General features: G+C 39.9%; 2 protein-coding genes across 5 annotated transcripts in view; one reads left to right on the forward strand and one right to left on the reverse strand.

Annotated features, from left to right (window-relative positions):
* The window catches only part of LOC137296113 (serine/threonine-protein kinase WNK3-like), a 41,773-nt gene extending 33,079 nt beyond the window's left edge, over nucleotides 1-8,694 (reverse strand). For 3 of the 4 annotated variants that reach the window (XM_067827798.1, XM_067827797.1, XM_067827796.1), the window contains exon 1: nucleotides 6,708-8,694. In XM_067827798.1, the coding sequence (XP_067683899.1) occupies nucleotides 6,708-7,871 (1,164 nt within the window). In that variant the 5' untranslated portion in view covers nucleotides 7,872-8,694. The remainder of the gene's footprint in view (nucleotides 1-6,707) is intronic. The other variant, XM_067827799.1, reaches the window with a different exon arrangement.
* A 7,778-nt stretch (nucleotides 8,695-16,472) lies between these two features.
* Nucleotides 16,473-16,820, forward strand: LOC137297383 (uncharacterized). Its single transcript, XM_067829387.1, has one exon. It carries the CDS (start codon nucleotides 16,473-16,475, stop codon nucleotides 16,818-16,820), a length of 348 nt encoding a protein of 115 aa, XP_067685488.1.
* Nucleotides 16,821-17,495: the final 675 nt, after the last annotated feature.

Raw genomic sequence — 17,495 nt, forward strand, 5'->3', positions numbered from 1 at the left:
CATAATCTTATACCAGCGTTTCAGCTCGGCATTTTTTTTTACTGGCCACAGTGTCTGGTAAAATCATTTCATTTTCTGATCCTGTAGGCAATCTGGTGGTCACAATATATATAAGAGTCATGCAATGATACTCTAATTCAATAAAGGTAATAAACAGGTATTAGGAAAGGCATATTATTAATGGTCCATTAAAATTTTGAGGTTTACTATTGATACACAGGCAGTGGCCCATTCTAAATTCTAAAATGGCTACTGATCCTGACAATGGCCCATTGTCAAAGTTATCTTTCCCAATCCCTGAATAAAACCATACCTTTTTGAGTTTTCTGTTCTTATTTGTTTTCAATGTTCTTTTCTCGAGAGTGCACTATAAATAGTGTTTCTGGGAACCAATTTGCATTCAAAATTTTTTTCAGCTGTCACATTTAGTCTCATCAGTGAATTTTCTTTTATTCACGGTACTTTTAGCAATCCACCTTCCATTTCTCCAATGCTATCACAATATGTGTAGACATCACCAGTCAAACTTGAACAGCAATTTTTTTCCATAATTCACTAAATCCAGAAAATTCAGAAATCACCAAATTTTCCTGTGCCATGTATAATACAATTCTCATCAGAGCTGTTCACTTGTTCTGCTTTTTACAGACCATTTTCACATATGACGACCACCATGTGCTTTTAACAATCAGATACGGTCGTACATTTCCGCAATAATTCGTAAGACTACATATAACTATAATGGGACGAGATACAAACAACACGATTTAATCAGAATGACTGGCGATGCACTTACCAATCCTATTTTGTACATTACGTCACATAATTTAGTTTGCTTATGAGATGAAATACGTTTTTGAAACCATATTTAGATAGAAGCTATACTTGAACGACTTCTCGTTGACATTTGATATACATGGAATGGCTTATATTAGGCATTTATGATGTTTATGATTACTGGACATGAGGGCCAGCAGCATTTGAATTTATCGATCCTGGGCTATTTTTACCAGCCGAAAGCCGGTATTATGCCAGAGAATGGAAACACTGATGTATATTCAGATTTGTTACTATATATTAGTGAAACATATCATATTCACCTCATTCATTGTGTATTCATTGCAGAACTAGCATCATTCAATAACAAGTATTTGTTAATGTGGCTTTCTTCCTGATTTTGACACTAGAACTTAGTTAAGAGTACCAAAATAAATGACATATTCATTATTCCTCATCACAAGAACAGACAAGACATACTGATGGAGTTTGCAGCATCTGTGACTCTTTAAAAAGATATTTACTGGCACTTGTCAGTCATAACGAAAGATTTCACTATACATTCCACTAAAATTCCTGACCAATATGTTTTCATGCTTTTATGCTGCTTTTAGCAATATTAAAGGAATAACAAAGTGGGCAACACCAGCATTGGGCAGAGATTTACAAGACAAATGTCTGTGTCCAATATGCATAAAAATTTACAACGGATGCAAAGAAATTTATTACCACATCCACAGTGACACAGAACAAGAGTCATCAGAAGATGACATATCCCCCCGGCCCCCACATATTTGAAAGGACAAATCATCTGATAGTTACTTATTTTGTTTTTAGACCAAGTCTGAATTGTTTCCATAGAATTCATGAAAAATATAAATGCCATATACCTATAACCAAAAAAAGTCACCATTTCAAGATCTGTCTTCTATGTCTGCCAAGATCTTTTGAAAGATATGAAATGGTTTTCGAGTTGTGCTCCGGAAACGAAGTCAATAACGTGTTCATGGAACTGAGAAAATAATACATCATAAAAACCTGTAAATAGCGAAAGACACCACTTTGGGGTCTGCCACACATATCTACTAAGTAACACTGACAGATATTAAGAAGTTTTTGAGTTCTGCTCCGGAAACAGAACACACCTCTCACTTTTCAGACTAAGTCCGAAACGTTTCCATGGATAATAAATCACAAAACTCTGTAAGTAGCAAAAGGCACCACTTTAGGTTTTGACTGATATATCTACCAAGTTTTGCAGAAAAATATTGAAAGGGTTTTGAGTTCTACTCCAGAAACAAAGCCCATCCCTCCATTTTGAGACTATGTCCAAAATGTTTCCATGGAAACCGAGAAAATAATAAATCACAAAAACCCATACATAGCAAAAGGCACCTCTTTGGGGTCTGCCACATACATCTATTACGTTTTGCAGAAAAATATTGAATGGGTTTTGAGTTCTGCTCCGGAAACGAAGCCCACCCCTCCATTTTGAGACTAAGTCTGAAACGTTTCCATAGAAACTGAGAAAATAATAAATCACAAAAACCTATACATAGCAAAAGGCACCTCTTTGGGGTCTGCCACATACATCTATTACGTTTTGCAGAAAAATATTGAATGGGTTTTGAGTTCTGCTCCGGAAACGAAGCCCACCCCTCCATTTTGAGACTAAGTCTGAAACGTTTCCATAGAAACTGAGAAAATAATAAATCACAAAAACCTATACATAGCAAAAGGCACCTCTTTGGGGTCTGCCACATACATCTATTACGTTTTGCAGAAAAATATTGAATGGGTTTTGAGTTCTGCTCCGGAAACGAAGCCCACCCCTCCATTTTGAGACTAAGTCTGAAACGTTTCCATAGAAACTGAGAAAATAATAAATCACAAAAACCTATACATAGCAAAAGGCACCTCTTTGGGGTCTGCCACATACATCTATTACGTTTTGCAGAAAAATATTGAATGGGTTTTGAGTTCTGCTCCGGAAACGAAGCCCACCCCTCCATTTTGAGACTAAGTCTGAAACGTTTCCATAGAAACTGAGAAAATAATAAATCACAAAAACCTGTATATAGCAAAAGGCAACACTTTAAGTTTTGATTGATATATCTACCAAGTGTTGCGGAAAAATATTGAACAGTTTTTGAGTTCTGCTCCGGAAACGAACCCCACCCCACCATAAGACTAACACCAAAATGTTCCATGGAAAAACAAAAAAAATATAAATGCCAAAAATCAGTAAATAGGACAAGGCACAACCATAGCCTGAGATTACTATATCTATCAAGTTTGGTCTAAAAATATTGAACAGTTTCTGAGTTCTGCTCCGGAAACAAAATGATTATGGACGGAGGACGGATGGACAGACGAGGCATCGACTATATCCCCCCGCATTACATGCCGGGGGGATAAAAAGTCTTAATACTTTTTGTAAAAATTCCAATCAAGTGACAATAAGTTATCATTGAGTTTGCAACTAGCTGTGTTATGGTACCATTTGCAGTTACTGTGACAATTAATGTTATGATCATGACACACAATACAAAGATTAATAATCATAACGAACAGACAGAGAACCCTATTTTGTTCTCCAAGCCCCCTGAAAGTTAAGAGTGCAAGGGACCCTCAAATACAGGACTCACAGTAAACTCCTGAATGGGTTCCACATATTGTACCTATGTAGGGAATTGAAAGCAGGTCTTGGTGTGACAAGCAATGCTTTTAACCACTAAGCTACCCCTAGCAATCTGAAAGCTAAACGTTTCATGTGGAAAATATCCTTCACCTGGCTGTACTCACAATGACTGATCAACTTGGCAGTTGTGCCTATCTTGTGTTTCAGCATGATAATGCACGTGCCCTAGCAGTCAGGGTAACGCAGGACTTTTTGAATAATAAGATTGTGCATGTGATGGGACTGGCCTTCATTGTCCCCTGACCAGAATCCAATTGAGCATTTGTGGGATGAACTTGGACAGTGAGTTCGAAATCAACTTGCGCCACTGAGGACAGTTGCTGAATTGACAGAGGCCTTTCAACATCACTGGCAGACCATGCCACAGCTGTTCCTGAGAAATTTGTGTCTTTCAATGCCACAGAGACTGAGATCATGTCTTCTTACAGCACATAATGGACACACGACTGCAAGTGACCCCTCCTTTCCTTGATGGCATTGTTGCATCACTGATGTTGTTGATGACATGTCAAACATGCTGTATATATAGGACACAACCATGCACAATCAACAAAGCCAATGATACTGACAAACCCCTTCATTTGAATGAGTCTAAGGTGCCAGAGTGCTGAAGCGCCATTGGGTGTAAAGGGAATTTAACATGGGAATATATTAACCAATAACCATCCACTTTACAGTTTCACCCTGGCTGGCCATATGTTTGAAACATTCGTAACCACTCGTGTCTTTCCGGCAACAACATTATATGATAACAAAAAATAAGATTTCTACAGCGAACAAGTGTCACATGCCGCAAATAACAACTTCACACAAAGACATTGTGAAATATTCATTCAGTCGCTGGGGCTAGCAGGTTGGTGATTTCTATCTGACCACCGGCGAATCTGCCAGATTTGTCAGAGGGTCAGACGCTATTCTTGAACACTGCAAACAGCAATACAGTCATTCCCTTTGCAAATATGTTTCAGTTTTGAAAGTTGTTCATCCTTTAGCTCAAAGTTTATGTCTAAATTGTGTTTTGTATAATTTAGCGAAGTTTCAATGTTCAACGGTTCTGCCATTTTCATGTTTTGAAATGCGTTTTAGTATGCGCAATATGATTGGTTTGCCACGATTCTTGGCAATAATGGTGGACGAGAGGGGTACAAGTCTTCTTGTAGGTCATGGAAAGAGACGAGTAGTTACGAATGAGGACTGAAACTGCTGTGTCCATGGATTTACATGTTTGAGAGTATAGGGTCCATGAAGAATATTAGCTTTTGCATCTTTAGTTGTGTTAATGGAAGACAGAGAGAGCAAAGAGTCAAAACTAAGGTATACCTTGAATCCTTAATTCTAAATAATTATTGTTTATACTCTCTAATCAGTCTCAAATCAGATATCAGTTTAGTTACATTTATTAGCTACTGCATTGAAATGTGTGGGTTTGATTAGTGACGTACTGCACCAGAAGTAAGGCAGTGTTTGTTTCTCATGCATATTTTCAATTTACAATTACACTGTGTCATATGTACAGGTTTTCTGCATCAACTGGAACCCTGGATTGCATTGTGGCCATAAACTCTGTACTGTCAATTTCAGTTGTTGTAATGCTGATTAATATTAACTGAACTTCTTCCATCAACCTGGATGGTAGGGTAGCCTAGTGGTTAAAGCATTTGCTTGTCACACCCAACGTTCTAGTTTAATTTCCCAATTACAATGTGTACAAAGTGTGAAGCCCATTCCTGGTGTCGCCCAACATGATATTGCTGGAATATTGTTAAAAGCAGTGTGTAACTAAACTCACTCACTCCCACACCTAACACAAATTAACGAGACACAGGGTTCAGGATAGTCCGTCGTACAGACCCCGAAGCAAATATATCCAAGAAAGCCCATGTAATCTAGAAAATGTGGCAAGTCCAGATTCCGCTAGCTTCAGTCTGAAAATGAAGAAAGTCTCAGGGCTCCAATTCATTATATTATTTTTTTTCAATATGAACATTTTTCAGTAAAACAAAATCATTTCAGAGACTGGTGGTTAGTCTAGGTTCAGGACTGTGCCCAAATATGTCACTACATGCACTTTATACAGCACACGCCAGATACTTCATCTACAACTGCAACAGTTATACGATGTATCTCCACCAGACATGATTTGGGCACCATGAGTTACAACACACATCATTAAGACATGAGCTCATGTCAACTCTGTCTGACATCCCAATCCATTAAGTTTCCTCTCATATGAGAGGGCATATAATCCAGAGTTTCATACCACATAGTAATTCTAACGATATGAAATCCTCAGAAGCCAAAGGATGATCATCTTAGTCTGAAGATCCTTTTGTAGAATGATACCCAGACTATTTCCCAAGATGTTTTGCATGTAAATAATGCAGACAGATTGTTATCAACATCTCGATGTTAACATAGGAAAATACACATAATCATCTTCTAAAAACTTAATATCACCACTGGCAAAGTGTTATGACCTACTGTATATGATCTAACAACCATTCACAACATTACCCTGATTAACACATAACAAGAGCATTTCTAAACTACAGCCCACGAAAAACTTCTTTAGTCTGAGACATTAATGTGATGTTGATTGAAATGAAAACTATGCATATTCAACATTCTGATTTCATCCATAATGCAATTAAGGAAACCACTTAATGCCTTAGATAAAATTCTTACTTTTCCTGAAATGAAATCTGGAGCAGTATTACTGGAATAAGCTTTTATGGCATATGCAAGTGTGAAGGTTGATCAAATGACAGGCACACTATTAGTATTGATAATGTCATCTGTGTCAGACATCAAATAACAGTTCAAACATCAAAAATGATGTTGTATATCTAACTTCAATCACAGCCATGCAGGGCAACAAATCTTGACCTCATAACTCTACTATACCATCTACTCATGTAATGATAAAGATACTTCATTACTATAATGAATTCTTAAACTTCAAAATACATCCAAAATATTACCAGTGAAAATGATCTGACCTGTGGCCAGAGTGATAGATCACCATAGATGAGTGGATAATAAATATCAATAACATGCAAATATAGTTTTGTGTATGCATTCCATTCCAGTGAATGAGTGTAAAATTTAGTACCTCTGAAGAAATATTGCAGGTGTGAATCAATGATTTGCACTGTGTCTTGTCCTCTATCAGCATCACATTATCAAAATTCTTACCAAACCAAACATGAACAGCACACTAAATTCTCACCTGAAGTTCACACCATGCTACTGCTACTCCATTTTCGCTATCCAATCCTTTGAACACTGTTTTGAAAGAACCACGGCCAATCTCAATATCAAATTTAAGAAACCTTCCACCTGGTGAAGATGACAAGGGAGTTTCCTCACTCTCATCTTTCCTTTTTTCACCTTCCTTTTCTTCTTCTTTACGTAATTTCAAATCTGCTTCAAGCTGTAGCCTCAAAGCTGTATCACTATCTATGGAAACACTCTGATCAGATATACTAGCATCAGGGCCATGACTATCAGCATCATTCACATACATGACATTACTCCGACTGGACAGTGCTGAACGCAAGTCTTCTGTGACAACATTACTTTCTACATTATCAATTTTAACACTTCTTTTCACTGGTTTAGAAGGTTCACTGATAAAGCGATGATATCGAACAGGTGTTGAACTGTTGATCTCAACGTCCTTCCCAATAGATGTGGATGATTTATCAGGTTTGATCACCAAACAATGTTCCTCTGATTTGTTTTCTTGACTTTGAGCACTAGTATCCTTTCTTTGCATTGATCTAATTCTGTTGGAAAGATTCTCATTTGAACCGTCTTTCAAATTTTCAGTTGACGACCTAGTCCTCGCTTTACTATCTTGTTTGACGGTTATTTCTTTCACTTTGGGATTATCAACATTAGACACTTCCTTTTCCTCAACACATGCAGACGATCCTGGTAGACTTGATGATCGATCCTTTTTCAGTATTTCATCTTTTGGTTCCACATTGCTGACAACAAATCGGCTTGTCTTCTTTCCAATAGCCTTCTCAGCCTGCAAAGACTTGCCAGTTATATCATCAGATATACATCTCCTGTCTCTCTTAATTCTACTTCCTGTTGAGGACCTCTCATGGCCTATCCTCTCTGGAGACTGTTTATTCCCATTTGCTCGCCTGTCTACCTTACGAATACTGAATTTCTGACCCATGTCTCCAGAACCTCTCTTTCCCTTCAAGAAGACAGGGGATCGTGTTGACTTTCCTGTTTCCCCTGGTCCATCATGTGCTTTATCTTGGGGCATGTCTAGGGATCCATTTACAGTCTGTTCAAACTGACCTTTGTTCATTGTGAAATTCCAGACAAACCAAAATAACTCAAATTGTAAACAAAGGTTAAATAAATAAATCATGTAACAGTCTGTACCTGATGTACTGAATGGTCAGTCCCTTTCTGTCACTCGTGTGTGCCACACTGAAGACAAACCGAGCTGGGGTTTCCACATCTAACCTCTCCATCGTGATTTCATCCGGAATCACACTTTATCCGAGACTGATGTAGATTATAAACAAAGAATAATGCAATATTATTCAACTGGTCGATTCTTTTCGGCGAATGAGAAGAATCAAATACTCACAGTTTCTCGCTAATGCGGAGGTTTCGATACAGGCATGATCGCCTGTCAAATTACCTTCTGCCGATTCAGCGATGTATGTATTACAGCCATGTTTGTAAGTCTGCCAAGAAGATGGGTGGAAAATGAATATTCACGTTGAGTTCACTCTGCAATGTTCAAACAGTCTGGAAAGGCTCCAGCCATCCTATTTTCCTGTACTTGTTTTACATGTCTGATAGAGCTCACTGGATATCGGTCAACAACGGGCACTAAAATATGTTGATGTAATTGCCTTCCACGATTGTTAAGAAGCACAGTGTCCCCACAACACGAAGGATGGAGATTGTGGAACAATTCCCACTCATGGGAACAAGTCTGGATCCATCGGTTCACTCATATTTTCGAAGATCTAGTCACAGTTTGACACTTATACACCTTCGTCTTCTCGATACAATGGCGGCTGAGTCCCCTGTAAACTGAGATTGCGAAAGTAGTTCGCTAGCGTTCACGTGAATTATCAATATGAAACACGAAATCGCACAAACAACATAATAAGTACACTAATTCCAATTTCGTCACGTGTAAGCATGTTGCCAGAATCATATTTCACAAAATCTGGAATCCTGGTCACTACTTTTGAAAATAGGAACTATTTCTCGAGAGGCGTAAAGGTTGTGAAACGTCGGATATCCGTCTGGGAAGCAGACGAAAGCATTCAGAACAGTCTGACCTCCGTGGAAGAGACTGGTCCGAAGTGGTAGCTTCATGCCGGGGAAAGAAAATGCAATTGCCAGTTTGACTTAAGAGACCTATTTATTGAACAGATATTGATCTATAGCTGATGTCTGGATACGTTTATTGGACATGTGTTTTTCCCAACACACTTATGGGAAAACCTAGTGCAAAATGCACCTTTGTCATATAATTATGTTGATTTCTCAGAAACCGGATTCGACTGGTTCGATCTTACGTTACACATTGTGAGACTAAGTACACCATCCCATCTGCAGAAAGTCTGAACATATGGCTGCTGGTGACACGTGTAATAGATTACACTTGGTCTGGATGCCCTGTTCACATTCCATTAAAGTGTACGTTCTAATATTGCTGCGGGGCAATGACGGCAGGATTTCAAATTTAAAGAAATGCTTCAACAGTCATTATTATGCAGATATTCACAAAATTCAGTTAATATTTTTGCAACTCATATATTTGCAACTCATATAACTCAATATCTGATCACTCGATCGGTTAATCTGATTACAAGATCTCGCCCCCGTGAACTCGATACGTTTCATTCATGTTGGGGAGTGGGCGAGTAGTATGCATAATAGATGTATATCTACGTCTCTTCATGTCCATTCCATATACACTGGGAGAAGTTTTAATGTGGAATTTTCAGACACTTTCCATTTCAACTGTTAACACACATTCCTCATATACTGGTATTTTCAAAATATGGAACTTTTTCAAACATGATTTATTTTTACCTTCCTTTTGTAGTTCATTTTAGAGTTGGTATACAGGTTGTAGTTTCTTATTCACAACAGTGTTTAAAGTATTTACGATATCAGTTTTTGAAACCAAACACGCAAAAGTATGAACCCGTATAATCCCGCTACTTTTAATGAAGGCAGTTTCGTGGTCGAACAGTGTTAAATGAAATACACCAACAAGTTCTGAATAAATACATGTACAGCTCAATCTGTAACGGTTGATGTATCACCGGGCCATATCTATACGCTGCAGAATAGGTACTACATAACATACGTTAATTGTTTGATCGCCTTTCTAGAAGTTGGTGAGTCAAAAATGAAGCACACGGCTTTATGGATGTGATCCCTAGATTTCTATGTTCCATTTATAACGTATATTGACGGGCCATGAATAAGTAATTTACTATGACGTCTCATATCGCTCTGATGCACACTACATACATTGAAGAGTCTTCGGCTACCTGCTAAGTTTGCCATTAAGGATAACTCCTGTTTATTGCGGGGATGTGATTACGTCAAAGTATTTCACACACACCATGCTGCCTTGGATGTCTGGCAAATATACATCTCATTCGCTTAATGAAGTGCATAGCCCGAGTGTTCAACTAACAGGTTGTTCGCATGACAGTGAACCCGCAGCAGTTTTAGGTCAGTAAGAACTGCATGGTCTTACTTAAATACACGGGTGTTTTCAGACCCATTGTATCCCACATACGTCTGTGGCAAGGCACCCAATACCTACCCGGTTTACCGTTAGATTCTATTCCATAAATGTCCCACCTTACCTGAATATACTGCACTCAGTAGGTTCAGGACTGTCGGTAGGTTCAGGATTTAAATTTTTGAATAGCCCGTTTTAACGAATGTATTTCTTTCTGTGGCTTGATTTTAAATGTTTAACGACAGCGTTACGTGTATTCAAAGTTTATTGGCTGGCAAAATGATTATTTTGTGTTTTGTCACGTCAGCTGATAGTTTAGTATCACGTATACCTGCATGTATTCATTGATGGTGATCTTATTCACGTATATAATTCAATTCATCATCCCTTTCCTATTCATTACCGTCGATACAATTTCATGTAAGTAAGACATACACCGTCAGCAGGTGCGCGTATCTCCTATATTCTCCCATGTCGATCATAAATAGTCGTGGGCAATACAGGAAAGGAGCAAACTCAGTTTGGTACCCACGGTCTCCGCCCGCTGCAGGATGTCTGTCAGTGTAAGGCACTTTCACTGAACAAGGTATCTCCTCACACACGCGCTTTCACTGAACAAGGTATCTCCTCACACACGCACTTTCACTGAACAAGGTATCTCCTCACACACGCACTTGTAAACGCATTGAGTGTGCGTGCATGTGTGCGTGTGTGCGTGTTCGTGTGTGTGTAACCTACTGATCATAGTTCCATCAGATCCCCTCCTATCAGACCTAATGTAATACATACACACACTGAGAGGGGGAGAGTGAGAGTGTGTGTGTGTGTGTGTGTGTGTGAGAGAGAGAGAGAGAGAGAGAGAGAGAGAGTGTGTGTGTGTGTGTGTGTGTGTGTGTGTGTGTGTGTGTGTGTGTCCGTACATGAAAGGTTTGCACTTTATGCAATGTACACCGACCTACAGGTGCGCCGGTCCACTAACACCTACCCTCTGACATAAGCACACATAACACAGAAAAACAACATGTTATGATATTATATCAATAACATAATGAATGGAGCCGCCCGCAAATACCTTCATTTACTGGGCATATTCGTTTCAGGGTGTGTACTGGAGGTCGATGACCACACAATCACAAATGACGTGCTACATCCGCTAAGCAACATCGACCTACCGTGTTAATTAGCTGGGACGGGGAGGGGCAGTGAAAATTTCAAGAAAATGGATTATATCATACTTTTATAGCTTAAAAAATAGACCTGTGATGCTGAAAGCACGAATATGTATGGGCAACTCTGTGTGGCCGTCGAATGAACTGTTTCAAGTACCGTATTACCTCTAATCCGCACACCTACATCGGGAACTGCTTGAGTCGATGGCATAAGTAACTGACCAGATGGTTCATTTAGTCGAGCTCAGTAATAGCGGTGTAAATGTATGCATCAGTATACGGGCATTTATTTGACCCAGTGTCTGAAGGCATATATACCCCACGAGGAAAGATGCAATTTACGAATTTGTTCAACCAGGTTCGATAACTCTTCTTCGGTGTGAAGTTCGCGCTGAGAAGGCCTCCACATGTCATGATATGTTAGGTTTCATCCATGAGTATGACGACGTCATCACATTATTCTTCCATATATCGTCGTGTTATGTTCCCATTGACGTTTACGGTTTTAATCACATATATGTAATTACAGCATTGAGAATTGGCACAAGCAGTCATAAACTATGAGTAATTACGATTAATCTGTGTCCGCGAAGTTACCACTTGAAACTGCCTCAGTTTCCCCCTTGTGCTTCCGTCCTAACAAGCACGTACGTCTCTGACACTGATCGTTAATAAGAGCCTTGAAATTCAACACAGAAACTGAAACAAAGGTCATTACCACTTTTAAACCTTTTCTTGACAATGTTTCTATAATTTATTTATTCAGGAAATACTCTCGTTCATGGCTTTCTCGTGATCATACCGCGCTGGGAGGACTATTTGACTTAAACACTTTGGAGGCGTGAGATTCATTGTTTGGTAAAAAGAATTCTTCGAAAGCATGATATTTTGGATACTGCAGAATATGGTGTTCTGATAATGTTTCCTAGTGGTTTATTTATTGTTTCTTGTCCTTTTCCCCTACAAATCTTTCTCACTGATTACATATCGCGCATAGGTAATATATGGATGTATTCTGCGAAACACCATGATCTTTACACAATTGCAGACGCTCTTCACCCTATACGTACACTTGGTGGAATCAAATGTACAACAAATGTATGCTAAAGTGATGGATGTATAGAGAAACAATTCTAACATAATAATAATAAATATTGATGCAGTTGCCCAGACATGAAAACACTTTGCTACACATGACCTTTCTACAATGCAGACAAGTAAGGCTCTCACAATGGGACAAATAACAAGATTTTAGCCGTCTAGCTTCCAACAATATGCATAAAAGTCTTACATTCGCAGCATATTTCTGTGGAGGCTTCACCGTGCGTTAACCAACCCCTCTCTCCGTTCCCCTAGTCCCTCCCCAAGGCATAAACAATCGACACGTACGGGTCACTAGAATGTCTCGGATGGCTTGCATGCATGTAAACATTAACATGTAATACGCACCAGGAAACATTAACACATATATTAAAGACGAAAAAATATTACTATGTTGAGGAATGTATATTATTCATTTTGATTTGTTTTGCATACACACGCCATCCAAGTTCTCGCAGTATGCGTCGTGAATATCAGCCATGCATTCCAAAATGTTGTGCTATTATCCACATAAGGTAGGAGTATGTTAATGTATGCGTGATATGACAGCGATGCTGCTAACAACAGAATATAGGAACGATTCGTCCTCAAAACTGAAATACGGTGAGACATAGTTTTAACGTTAAATATCGCCGAAAATTAATGTTCATTTTGCGATCATTACTGCATCACTTCGGACTTCACTCCCACATTAACCGTGCTATCGAAGGAAAACGGTGTTACCCACACGAGTGAAAGTTTTTCAGTTATGCTGTGAATGTTCGGCCTTAGTTACCCAAGCAAGCATGTGAGTTCCTTCTTTTCTGACAGCATACGCACTCCATATGGTCAACATAACCCACACTATTCACAGCGCTGTGGTACACAGCGGCAAAGGTTCCCCGCAAGGACTTGTTGAACACATTACATAACAAATTAAGTACATTTAGATTTTCTCAACGTCAAACTTTGATGGGAACATATTTGATGTTATTGCCCAGTGTCAGATCACCCTTATCCTACATTTCTATTGTCCAGTCTCTGCTCACAATAATCCTACATTTTATTGTCCAGACTCACTGCACCATAATCCTACATTTCTATTGTCATGTCTCAGCTCACCGTAATTCTACATTTTAATTGTCAACTCTTAGCTCACCCTAATTCTACATTTCTATTGTCCAGTCTCAGCTCACCCTAATTCTACATTTTAATTGTCCAGTCTCAGCTCACCCTAATCCTACATTTTAATTGTCCAGTCTCAGCTCACCCTAATTCTACATTTTAATTGTCCAGTCTCAGCTCACCCTAATCCTACATTTTAATTGTCCAGTCTCAGCTCACCCTAATTCTACATTTTAATTGTCCAGTCTCTGCTCACCCTAATCCTACATTTTAATTGTCCAGTCTCAGCTCACCGTAATTCTACACTTTAATTGTCCAGTCTCAGCTCACCCTAATTCTACATTTTAATTGTCCAGTCTCAGCTCACCCTAATCCTACATTTTAATTGTCCAGTCTCAGCTCACCCTAATTCTACATTTTAATTGTCCAGTCTCTGCTCACCCTAATCCTACATTTTAATTGTCCAGTCTCAGCTCACCGTAATTCTACACTTTAATTGTCCAGTCTCAGCTCACCCTAATTCTACATTTTAATTGTCCAGTCTCAGCTCACCGTAATTCTACATTTTAATTGTCATGTCTCAGCTCACTCTAATTCTACATTTTAATTGTCCAGTCTCAGCTCACCGTAATTCTACATTTTAATTGTCATGTCTCAGCTCACCCTAATTCTACATTTTAATTGTCAAGTCTCAGCTCACCGTAATTCTACATTTATATTGCCCAGTCTCAGATCACCCTAATTCTACATTTTAATTGTCATGTCTCAGCTCACCCTAATTCTACATTTTAATTGTCCAGTCTCAGCTCACCGTAATTCTACATTTTAATTGTCAAGTCTCAGCTCACCCTAATCCTACATTTTAATTGTCAAGTCTCAGCTCACCCTAATTCTACATTTCCATTGTCCACTCTCTGCTCACCATTATCCTACATTTTAATTGTCCAGTCTCAGCTCACCCTAATTCTACATTTTAATTGTCATGTCTCAGCTCACCGTAATTCTACATTTATATTGCCCAGTCTCAGCTCACCCTAACCCTACATTTTAATTGTCAAGTCTCAGCTCACCCTAATTCTACATTTTAATTGTCATGTCTCAGCTCACCCTAATCCTACATTTTAATTGTCCTGTCTCAGCTCACCCTAACCCTACATCTCCTTTGTTCAGTCTCACCCTAATTCTGATCGCCTTAATTTACCCACATGGTTGGCGAGGTAGCCTGGTAGCGTTCGCTCGTTCGATTCCATGTCATGGGTACAATGTGCAAAGCTCATTTCTGGTGTCCCCTGCCATGCTATTCCCGCATTATTGCTAAAAGCGACGTTAAAACCAGATTCACTCACTAATTTACTCACAGTCACATAAGGCTGTATTATCATTTATCGTCAAATCTGAAGTCTTAGGTTTCACCCACACCAACTGCCCACTTGTCAAATCACCGATATAAGGATCTCTTTCCTGGCAGTCCCGACACAATACTTGCAAGTGCCATCATGTGACCTAGCACTCTGCACGTTACTGGCTATCGGTGAATTTTCCCTGTAATGGGTTCCCCCTGTCTCACGTACCCGACTGACCCTAACACCCGTCGCGCTCATGTTATGCAACCAGACCCATGCCCGCCATCCCAGTGTATGCCCCAGGTAGACCGGATGACCCATCCTGGCCACGCAGCATACCCAGGGTAATCACACCGGGGTATATACAGGGTATATACACTTGTCTGATTATTAATAACATTGACACAGTGTGAAGTGCATGGCTTGTTTAGCTCTAACTTCCTCACACGTAATGGACTTATTGTAATGCCATGTTTGTATCGATCGTCGCTGCCATGGGCAGCTACTCCGTTTCCAGGAGACGGGTGAATCGGGCAGGTCGCTGTGACCTAAAACAGACCTGTATAGATATTAGCTGAAGCAAACTCTGGTGTCTTTAAACTATTGCCTTCTATCTTCAAAATCACATGGCTGTACGAGTACGTGTTGGGGAGTTACATAGACGGAGATTAAGCTGTAGAGATGGCGTTTGCATGTCCATCTTACTTCTTACTGGTGAAAATAGTACTTCCTCTAGGTCTTCTGATGTATGTCGACTTTATCATGTGTGAATATTGTTGCAGCACCAGAACAGTTGTAACTGTGTGCGTGTGCGTGTGAGTGTGCGTGAGTGTGCGTGAGTGAGTGAGTGAGTGAGTGAGTGATGGGGTAGCAACCGCTCTTGTTCAATCATACAAATCATTTGTACTTTAGGAAATATATGACAGAATATATAAACTAGTGTATTTGTGTAAGTACGAAACACTGCAACATCTGGAGTCGACCACAGTGAAGTCTGATAACGTTACACGCAATATCTATTTCTGTCCTGTAAATGTGACGCTGGTGGCGAAACTACTCCATAAAGTAGATATGTATTCCCCGATCATAGCTCGGTGGAGGGAGTGAATAGTTTGCGTGTTTTAGTAAAAAGTTCAACAATATTTGGACGAGGTGATAGTCCACATGGTTGGAACTCGGACCCGGACCTTCTTCCCAGCTACCGTAGGACTAAAGTAGTAGGCGGACTATCTGTAGTACCAACAGTTAAGAATTCTTAGTTAAGAACAAAAGTCCTGCCCATTACCGTTAATTAATATTTCCAATATCCACGCTAATTCTGCCGATGTAGCAAAAATATTAACTGTTACCCTGACGCTGCTGATATGCTGGCTACTACTGCTGATATAAGGGCTACTACTGCAGATGTTGCTGGTGAACAGGTTAATACCGCAGGTGCTGCTGATATATTGGGTACCACTGCAGGTACTAATGGTATACGGGTTACTGTTGCATTGTTGCTGGTGTACGGATTAATACTGCACATGCTGCTGATGCACGGATTAATACTGCAGATACTGCTGGTGTGCGGATTAATACCGCAGATACTGCTGGTGTACGGATTAATCCTGCACATGCTGCTGGTGTACGGATTAATACCGCAGATATTGCTGGTGTACGGATTAATCCTGCACATGCTGCTGGTGTACGGATTAATACCGCAGATATTGCTGGTGTACGGATTAATCCTGCACATGCTGCTGGTGTACGGATTAATACCGCAGATACTGCTGGTGTACGGATTAATACTGCAGATACTGCTGGTGTACGGATTAATACCGCAGATACTGCTGGTGTACGGATTAATACTGCAGATGTTGCTGGCGTACTAGTTACTACGCACTACTGATATACTGGGTACTACTGCTGACATGCGAGTTAATGCTGCAGGTATTGCTGGCGTACTGGATAATACTGCAGATATTGCTGATATACAGGCTATTGTTGATATTGCTGATATATGGGCTATCGCTGCTGACATTGCTAGTTTGGATGTTAGAGGAGTGATTAGTTTCAGTAGATTGCTAGAGTGAGAGAAAGGGAGTGGCCGGGTGCGTATGGAATGAGAGAAAGAACAAGGAAGCAGAGAGAGACACTGCACTGATGCTGATTCCATTGACGTGGAATTCCAAGAATGTGCACGCCCGCTGTGCGAGGGTAGACTTGCTGACGGGGTCACCGATAGCGAGGTGGGATTCGCCCCATGGCTGATGGTAATCACGCTCGGCTCTCTCCGGCCTTCTCCGGTGTTCCCCAAACTGCAAGTTAGCTACAAACCGTTTGTTTTCACAGATACACATCTCTCCCTAGGCACAAAGGGGATCTCTGTGGTAGATTCTCGCACGTGCAAATGTTTTCCTGCATGGTGACAAGGATATGCCTCACGGTGAATCCATCAACAACACTTGTACCCACATGTTCCGTGGAACCTCGTTATACCGGACTAGAGGGATTATGTCAGGAAGATAGATAAGATTTATTGCATAGCATTCCACAAAGAAACAGTA

The sequence above is a fragment of the Haliotis asinina genome, chromosome 9 (genome assembly GCF_037392515.1).
Source record: "Haliotis asinina isolate JCU_RB_2024 chromosome 9, JCU_Hal_asi_v2, whole genome shotgun sequence".
Lineage (NCBI taxonomy): Eukaryota > Metazoa > Mollusca > Gastropoda > Lepetellida > Haliotidae > Haliotis > Haliotis asinina.